The sequence below is a fragment of the Aedes albopictus genome, chromosome 2, assembly GCF_035046485.1.
Source record: "Aedes albopictus strain Foshan chromosome 2, AalbF5, whole genome shotgun sequence".
NCBI classification, from domain to species: domain Eukaryota; kingdom Metazoa; phylum Arthropoda; class Insecta; order Diptera; family Culicidae; genus Aedes; species Aedes albopictus.
This window is the reverse complement of record NC_085137.1, coordinates 501,234,467-501,243,896: the sequence shown is the minus strand read 5'-3', so window position 1 is coordinate 501,243,896 and position 9,430 is coordinate 501,234,467. Positions and strand designations below refer to the sequence as shown.

The following is a 9,430-nucleotide window of genomic DNA, read 5'->3' as shown; positions in this document are numbered from 1 at the left end:
CAAAAACTATGGTGATTGCGAGGGTGATTGCATTGATCTTTTCAAAAGCGTCGTTTCGGTAATAGAGCCTTCCAGCAGGGTTTGTCCGGTCCAAACGAAAATATTTCCGGAAGATCGTCTGTGGTCAAAGCTTTGCCGCGCTGTAACCTCAATCTGGATCTGTAACAGAACGTAACATACGTAACAGAAAATGATTACGAATGATAACGTATTTTACCTTAATTAAATTGCAGGAATTCGACCGGAAGACTTGAAAAAGCGACCGTAAACTCGGTAAACGCGGCCAGCAACAAAAGTCTTGCTCCACCATTTTTCCGTTGATGAAATGTTTTGAACGTTTTGAAATATCAATCGATGCATTCAAAATTTATATTCAGTTAACATAGGTTGTAAAGGTATCATTTTTAGAATTCATAGCTGTGCATATAAAAAATATGTGCAACTCAATTATATTTAATGCGAACACTTTAAAATCTAAAAGCCGCACATAAAATGAGGATTTGAGCCACCGATTCGCTTTTATCTGCTTTGTGCACATAAAAACTGTGGTATTGTGCACTAATTAATTAGAAACTACTGGATTAATCAATTGAAGTTATTTATTGTACTACTTGAAAGTGACAGTATGCATCCACAAACGGACCACGCGTATGCGTGCATCCACAAACGGACTCTCTGCTAGACTGCTAGACTCCTCTGAACGTTAGGCCTACTATGATTACTCGGAATCACCACATCTCCCTTTTTCTTCCAGTTGATTGACGAAGTAATCTCGGTGCCAGGATGGTCGAGTCATCTGACGAGGTAGACGACGACTTGATTGTTCCTGACCTTGGTCGTTCATTAGGTTGCTGCTTGGGTTGCTGGTCGTAAATATTATCTGTAGCGGATGGCGACGTTTCCTCATTGGATGTTGTCTGCGGACTGATTTTCTTGAGGTGGGCTACATTTCTTTCAAACACGCTTCTTGAAACAGGATCAATAATTTTCACACAGCTTCCTCTTCTCTCCATCACCTGATATTCTATTCCGTTGAATGTTGGAGTTAGTTTCCCGGTTGATACAAGGTTTTGTACCAATACACGATCTCCTACTTGAATGTCCGAGGGTTTTGCATGACGCCGGGCGTCTTCCCTTTCTTTTCCCCTGTGCTTCAGAATTCTGTCTCTGTCTTGAACTTCAGTAGTTATAGGTGGTGCTGTTTCTATGTCGCTTATTGATGGAATCTTGGAACGAATCAGACGGTTCTGTAACAAAACCGATGGTGCCTTTCCCGTGACGGAATGTGCGGTGGTGTTATACATCATAAGGTAGTGAAGCAAATCCGTTTTCCAGTCACGATTCATTGAATGACTGATCTTGAGCCGCTTCAAAAGGGAACTGTTTTGTCTTTCGACTTCACCATTCGCCTGCGGCCAGTATGGAGCTGTGTGGCTCAAGGATATATTTCTTGAATGACAATATTCCTAGAACTCTGTATCTATAAATTGACGACCATTGTCCAGAGTGATCGTCCTCGGATAACCCAGTCGGACGAAAATTGGCTCTATCTTCTTGATGGTCTCTTCTGATGTTATTTTCTTCATGATGCAGACCTCTTTGTACCGACTATAGTAGTCCACGATCACTAGGAGGTACTCGTGTGATGGTAAAGGTCCTAGAAAATCCATCGCAACGTCTACCCAAGGTTCTTTTGGCATTAGACGGCGGCGCATCGGTTCGGGTGCTGAGGGCCTGCTTACCAAACGACAACCTTCGCAGCTTTTGACCGTCTTTCTTGCATCTTCATCCATGCCTGGCCACCAAACCCTGTCACGTAGTCGCGATATCATCAGTGTCTCCCCTGGGTGGCCTTCGTGAGCCAGCTGCAGCATTCTACCGCGTAGATCTTGAGGAATGACGATTCTGCATCCACGAACCACGTAGCCTTCGAGGAGAGTTAGGTCGTTTTGAAAGGGTATGTACTTCTTGGCACCGCTTCTAACAGCATCATCAGCCCAACCCGAAGTCAACAAAGCATCCTTGACGAAAAGTAGCTCAGGGTCTGTTTCCAGTGCATTCTTGATCTCCGAAACATCTACAGCTACAGATTCCGTGATAGCGCTTATGTACAGTTGATCGTCGCATTTGTCTACGTCTTCGTTATCTGCCGTCAGAGAGAGACGAGATAGTGGATCTGCTATATTCTGCTTTCCGGGCCTAATACAATCCTAAATTTGAAAGGTTGTAGTCTAAGCACTAGTGTGGGACACGCTTGTATGGAAAAAATAAATCCTCGCTCCAGTCGACTTTTTAGATCCCATTTAGGTCCCATATGAACTGTACAAAATTTCAGCGCAATCGGTGAAACTATAATTTAGCGCAAGCGGTTCAAAGTTTGCATAGGATTTACTATGGGAAAAGTTACTCTTTCAAACAAAAAATCCCAGGGGTCGCCCTTTATCTCCTTAATTCAAATCGATCAATGCTTCTTGTAGAAAAATCATTTATGAAACTTTCCTTCGAAGACCGCAAAACGATTGGATGCTTGTGGAAAAAGTTATTGATTTATTACCGATTAATGATCCAACGAACGGCTATTTGTTTTGTTTTATCAGCAGCACTGCTGCTACCGTTGTTGCATGGGGTGGCGGGAGGCATTACCACCCCCAGAAACAGCAGCAGCCAAGGCAGCAGCTACAGTGCTGCTGATAAAACAAAACAAAAAACCCTTCGTTGGATCATTAATCGGTAATAAATCAATAACTTTTTCCACAAGCATCCAATCGTTTTGCGGTCTTCGAAGGAAAGTTTCATAAATGATTTTTCTACAAGAAGCATTGATCGATTTGAATTAAGGAGATAAAGGGCGACCCCTGGGATTTTTTGTTTGAAAGAGTAACTTTTCCCATAGTAAATCCAGGTAAATCCTATGCAAACTTTGAACCGCTTGCGCTAAATTATAGTTTCACCGATTGCGCTGAAATTTTGCACAGTTCATATGGGACCTAAATGGAATCAAAAAAGTCGACTGGAGCGAGAATTTGATGTTTGTCCCATACTACTAAGCACCCATCTCTCAATGCGGCCTGGAGGTAGTGACGTCGGCTTGAAGATTGCGGTTAATGGACGATGGTCGGTTTCGAGTTCAAAGTCTCTCCCAAGTAAGAATAACTTGAACTTTTCAACGCTCCAAACTATCGCCAGCGCTTCTTTTTCTGTTTGGCAATATCGACGTTCTGTTGGCGAAAGGCTTTTGCTGGCGTAGGAAATGACAATTGGTTTATCATCACATTCGTCTTCAAACTGTATTAATACAGCACCTAAACCGACCGGCGACGCATCCGCAATCACTCTTGTTCGACGGTTGTTATCGAAGAATCCGAGTGTTGGGGCTGAGCATACTGCTCGTTTCAAATTGTTGAACGCTATTTCATGTTTCGTCGACCAATCGAACTTCTGACCGCTGATTGTCAATTGGGTTTTTAAATTTTGAAAAAAGTATTTATTTATTGATTTTATATGAAAGAGCACCTTTTTCTGAGCCAGTATGATTTTTTTCAGATTCTTAGAACTTTATTTTGATACATACCTAAAATCAATTTCAAAGAGATTTTTCGAAATCACCTTTTGACAGCTAGGCAGCTGTTTGACAGCTCCGCCCAGTACAAAATGCAACGAGGGGTGATTCGACAAATCGCTCCCATACAAACTTCAAATTGATATTTAAATAGGTTCCCGGGCATCAAAATTGATGAAAATTTGGATTTCGGCTCAGTTTGGCATGCAGATTCAGAATATGAAATTATCCCAACACCGCTAAAGAAGCCAATTGTCGAAGATCGAATGTTTTGGTAGCTAAATCGGGGATAAATCTTCCAACATAGCCAACGAGACCCAAAAAACTGCGGACTTCTTCGGCAGACGTAGGCGATCTAAATTGCTGCACCGCCATTACTTTGTCCTCCGTTGGTCTAACGCCTTGCTGAGAAATGTCATGACCCAAGAATTCTGTTTCCGTGACCTTGAATTTGCATTTCTTGGTGTTCAAAACGACATTGTGTGCCTCCAGTGTACGCAAAACACGCTCAAGAGCAGCGTCATGCTCTGCCTCTGTCTTTCCGTGTATGAATATATCGTCTTGAAAGTTAAAGGAGTTTTCGCAGCTGCTTAAAATCTGCTCGATTATGCGCTGGAAATGTTCTGAAGCACTGCAGATCCCAAACATCAACCTGGTGTATCGAAACATTCCAAGGTGGGTAATGAATGTCGTTATATACCGGCTCGACTCGTGCAGTTCCACTTGATGGTAAGCATCCTTAATGTCGAGTCGAGAAAACCATTTGGAGCCGTTCAACCTTGCCAGAAGATCATCAAGCGTAGGTATCATATGATACTCTCGTCTGATTGCAGTATTCGCTCGTCGCATGTCAATGCATAGGCGTACATCGCCGTTATCCTTGATAACGATTACAACGGGTGATACCCAGGGGCTGGGACCGTTAACTTTTTCAATGATGCCGGAATTCAGCAGTCTATTGAGCTGATCTTCAACTTGTCGACGGAGTGCTATTGGTACACGACGGACATGCTGAGCAACGGGTGTCACGGTCTCGTCAATATTGATTCGAATTTTAACACCTTTAATTACAGGAAACTTGTCAATAATGCTCTCTGATACTTTTTTTTTTCTTTGGACTTGTCTTTTCGACTGGCTAAGACCATTGCACAGTGGGACGAATGACCCAAAACGTGAACTTTTTTCAGTAGCGTCTTTAAACGTGATTTTATCGGCATAGTGTCTTCGGATGAAAATTTTATAAAAACAGGGTGCGTCGAATGGCGTTTAGTTTTAGTTCGCAACTTTGCCACAGGCGGCGCTGTAAAATTCAACTTTTTTGTTTTACGTTTTTTCAATATGATGTCTTCGGCAAAGTTGTAGATATGCTCAATACAAACATCTTTGTCGAAGACACCAACCCTCTATCTCTACATTGCTTCAAGATACAGACGTATTTTATGAATGACCCCCCAAAAATCGTTTTATTCATATATTTCGAAAACGCGCAGTTTTAGAAAGTTGCAATGTTCTACAAAGTTGTGTAAAATGTCAAAAGAAACAACTTTGTAGAAGTGAATAGGGTTCTAAAATGGCAATAGGGTTAGTTATGGCTATTTTTTAGTTAAAAATAGCCGTTTTTCAAGGCTCAATAACTATCTTGGATGCAAATGGATGCAAATCAAACCCCACTAGGTTCAATATGTATTACTATTAGTTGAATATCCTGATGTTTTCGGTTGTATCCTCGAGTATCCTTAGCAGGGGTTCTTAATCATACTAGAGCCTATTTTTGACGCTAAAACAATAATATCAGTTTTTGTATGTCATTTAGAACCCCATTATCTTCTGTGAAGTGATAAATATTAACTATTCGCATAATTGTAAGCTTTATTGCGCCTACAAAAATCAATTATTATCGAGTTATTATCATATTATAAAAAAAAAACACTGAATAGAAGTGAGCTAAACCAGACGGTCATATGTATCCAAGTGATCTCACCAGCAAGCAAATTTTATTCGTGTGTTCAAAACATTAATGTAAATCTGGCTTTCGATTTGAATAGGTCGAATCAGGGTAGGAACCACAATCTACATACGACCTATTCAAAACGAACGCCAGAAATATACATATTCTTTTTCAGCACGTATAGTAACCGAACAAACAGCAAGTCTATAAAACCTGAAATCATTTGCGTATCCATTTTCCCAACTTTCAAACATAGCTACAAATTGATTTGTGGAAATGAGAAGGAGCATTTTCAGCTATCGGAAACAACATGCATTTGACAGGTGCCGAACAAGCGGGAGAGTGTGTGTATTTATACGGGAAGGTCAATGAACACATGGCACAAGTAACTGTCGATTAAGCCAGTAAAAGGGTGAAACAGCTTCTCTAAATTAGTTCTAATATTCCAACACATACCCAAAACAACTTTTACGATTTTTGATTAGAGGAACCTTTACTTTTCATCAAAGATGTTGTGCATATCCAAAACTTTTTTGATAAATAGAAATCATTAAACATTTTGTATACAAAAGCTTATTTGCATTAATGCAGAATTTATTTAGATCATTCTCACAGCGATCGAAAAATCTCATGCCTCTTGACGCCTTTAAGTGAATTAGAAAATTAGTAATTGGATATTCGACATAAGAAACGTAGTGATTTTATATGAGTTGACTTTCTGCTTGTTCGGTTACTATACGTGCTGAAAATAATATGTGTATTTGCTTGCTAGTGAGATTACTTGGATACATATGACCGACTGGTTTAGCTCACTTCTATGCAGTGTTTTTAAAATAATAAGATAATAATTCGATAATAATTGATTTTTATAGGTGCAATAAAGCATATAATTATGCGAATAGTTAATATTTATCACTTCACAGAAAATAATGGGGTTCTAAATGACATACAAAAACTGATATTATTGTTTTAGCGTCAAAAATAGGCTCTAGTAAGATTAAGAACCCCTGCTAAGGATACTCGAGGATACAACCGAAAACATCAGGATATTCAACTAATAGTAATACATATTGAACCTAGTGGGGTTTGATTTGCATCCATTTGCATCCAAGATAGTTATTGAGCCTTGAAAAACGGCTATTTTTAACTAAAAAATAGCCATAACTAACCCTATTGCCATTTTAGAACCCTATTCACTTCTACAAAGTTGTTTCTTTTGACATTTTACACAACTTTGTAGAACATTGCAACTTTCTAAAACTGCGCGTTTTCTAAATATATGAATAAAACGATTTTTGGGGGGTCATTCATAAAATACGTCTGTATCTTGAAGCAATGTAGAGATAGAGGGTTGGTGTCTTCGGCAAAGATATTTGTATTGAGCATATCTACAACTTTACCGAAGACACCATATTGAAAAAACGTAAAACAAAAAAGTTGGATTTTACAGCGCCGCCTGTGGCAAAGTTGCGAACTAAAACTAAACGCCATTCGACGCGCCCTATTTTTATAAAATTTCCATACGAAGACACCATGCCGATAAAATCACGTTTAAAGACGCTACTGAAAAAAGTTCATGTTTTTGGCCATTCGTCCCACCGTGGGGTGATTGCGAAAAATGTCAAATATTTTCAGCTGCTAATAACTCACTTGTTTTAATAAATAACTTAATTCGATTTGCACAAATAGCTAGAGCACACTCCTAGCCTTGTGATGCATGTAAAGAAGTTTGTCTAGAAGCGGTTTGAAACGCAGAAAAATGCGAAAATGGGAAAGACAGAAATTTCTGTCGTCGTTGTGCTCGAGTACTGGCGCTCTCGCACTTGGAAACCGTTTCGTGGAAGAAGGCTGCAGGAAAAAAAATGTTATGACATTTATTTTTCGAACAGTTTGAGTTTGGCTGGGCCTACACGCTAGTTTGCAAATACCCATTAAATGGATTTTAAGTACCCATTTTTTGCAAATGTATAGAGCTGTCATAAAATGGGGCTTTTTCTGACATCTAAAAATGGGTATTTAACCCCCATTATGCAGTTCGCTTTCTCATGAAAATAATGGGTAGATAATACTCATGAATGTTTGTGATTTTTTGTGCCGCCATTGTTGAATAACGCGCTTACCGAAAGAAGAACATTTAGTTTGTGATGAATTTGACCAAAAAAGGACCACGCTGACGGAGTGGATAGTGATTTAATTCGCTTACACGTAGGCTTGCACGTAGGTATAATCAAACTGATCATTCTGGAAAGTTAAATACAAGATTTGTTTATTCATTACAGCTGAATGACTAAGTGCCAAGAAAATGCGAGTTCCCGTTGCTGATTGTAGACATTTCAACCCCAATGCCAAGACAGATATGTTTCAAAGGTGGAAAATAAATCGATAATGAGGTGTAAAATATAATGTAATAAGATGTAAAACATATGCATACAAATAAATACACAGTTTAAATAGTCATTTCTGCTTTTCTATTCGTAACAAGTTTTTTTCGAATAATCTAACCTCAAACAGCGATACCGCACTCGAAATAATGGAGTTTTATTACCCATTTTTTAATTTGCTATCAAGTGTAAAAAATACCCATTTTTTGAAGTTCATGGCTAATACCCATTAATGAGTAAACGGCAAATACCCATTTAATGGGTTAAGCCACTTTAGTTGGAAATGGGTACTTAAGTACCCATTAATGGGTATTATCAAACTTGCGTGTATGATGTTCGTGTGGAAAAATGTCAAATGTACAGCCGGTAACCGTTTTTTCCAGTACATTTCTCATCCCTGCTCTGAACCCACAGCGATCACAATCCACAGCGGAACGTTTGTTCGCCGAACGTGACCTGTCACTATCCGTAGATATTTTGTTGACGAACGTATTCGCACGGTTCGCTAGCTGCAATGTGCCTGTACCTGACACATGTTGACCAAGCTCGCGTATATGGTGCTGTACGGATAAGTGGGTATTGACGAGGGTGGTGAGATCATCCAAGTTGATATTGGGCTTTTCCAAAATCTTTCGCCGGAGCTCAGGGGGCGCCAGCATAACAATCTTGTCGATAACTGCTGCATCTCTGCTTTCTTTCTCCGATGATCCGAATCGACATTTATTGGCCATGACTTTGGCACGCAGCAGGAACTTATCCAGTGTTTCTCCAACGACCGGTTTTTGAGTCCAGAACGTATGCCTCTCGAAGGTGTCATGCTGTTTGGGAGCAAAGTAATTGTCGAGCCTGCGAATCATGCGATCGAACTCGTCTTCTTCTTCCTCACTGATTCCTTGGTTATCCTCGGGCAGGCTCTCATACACTCGCTGGAGTTCACGCCCAGCAACAGCAAGGAATATATTTTTCAGCTTCTTCTTTTTCTTTCTGCCCAGAGCGGCAGCGATGTATTCGAACTGCTTCTTGTAGTCGAACCATTTGTTCCTGAGCTCCGTAATTGGGACACTTTCACATTCGAACGGGGGTAGCTTGAACAGTTGTTCTTCCATTTTGAATACTTCCAAAACGCTGCTGGTTCGTCTCGTCGCCAAATATGTGGTATTGTGCACTAATTAATTAGAAACTACTGGATTAATCAATTGAAGTTATTTATTGTACTACTTGAAAGTGACAGTATGCATCCACAAACGGACCACGCGTATGCGTGCATCCACAAACGGACTCTCTGCTAGACTGCTCCTCTGAACGTTAGGCCTACTATGATTACTCGGAATCACCACAAAAACTAATGGAGTTTTCATTTCAGTGTAGGGACGAGACAAAATGCTAAAAAAAATAAAAATTATATATTTTCAACTACGGTTAATAAAAACGTCAAAAAATGAGTAAATATGTACTCTTGAACCATATATTGTGGTTTAAAACAAAAATCCCGATAGGACTTTAGGAGCCTATTGGGTTTTTAAATTTTGAAAAAAGTATTCA

At 39.7% G+C, this 9,430-nt stretch overlaps 1 protein-coding gene and 1 long non-coding RNA gene across 2 annotated transcripts; one reads left to right on the top strand and one right to left on the bottom strand.

The window, feature by feature from the left end:
• Positions 1-1,466: 1,466 nt before the first annotated feature.
• LOC134286978 (uncharacterized protein K02A2.6-like) lies at positions 1,467-4,296 on the bottom strand. The gene is made up of 2 exons (XM_062848694.1): positions 4,260-4,296; positions 1,467-2,146 (listed from the first exon to the last, which is right to left on the bottom strand). The coding sequence occupies exons 1-2, from the start codon at positions 4,294-4,296 to the stop codon at positions 1,467-1,469; spliced, it is 717 nt and encodes a 238-aa protein (XP_062704678.1).
• Positions 4,297-7,414: 3,118 nt separating this feature from the next.
• Positions 7,415-7,964, top strand: LOC115256692 (uncharacterized). The gene is made up of 2 exons (XR_009997346.1): positions 7,415-7,724; positions 7,787-7,964. It is a non-coding gene; the product is annotated as an uncharacterized LOC115256692 (long non-coding RNA).
• Positions 7,965-9,430: the final 1,466 nt, after the last annotated feature.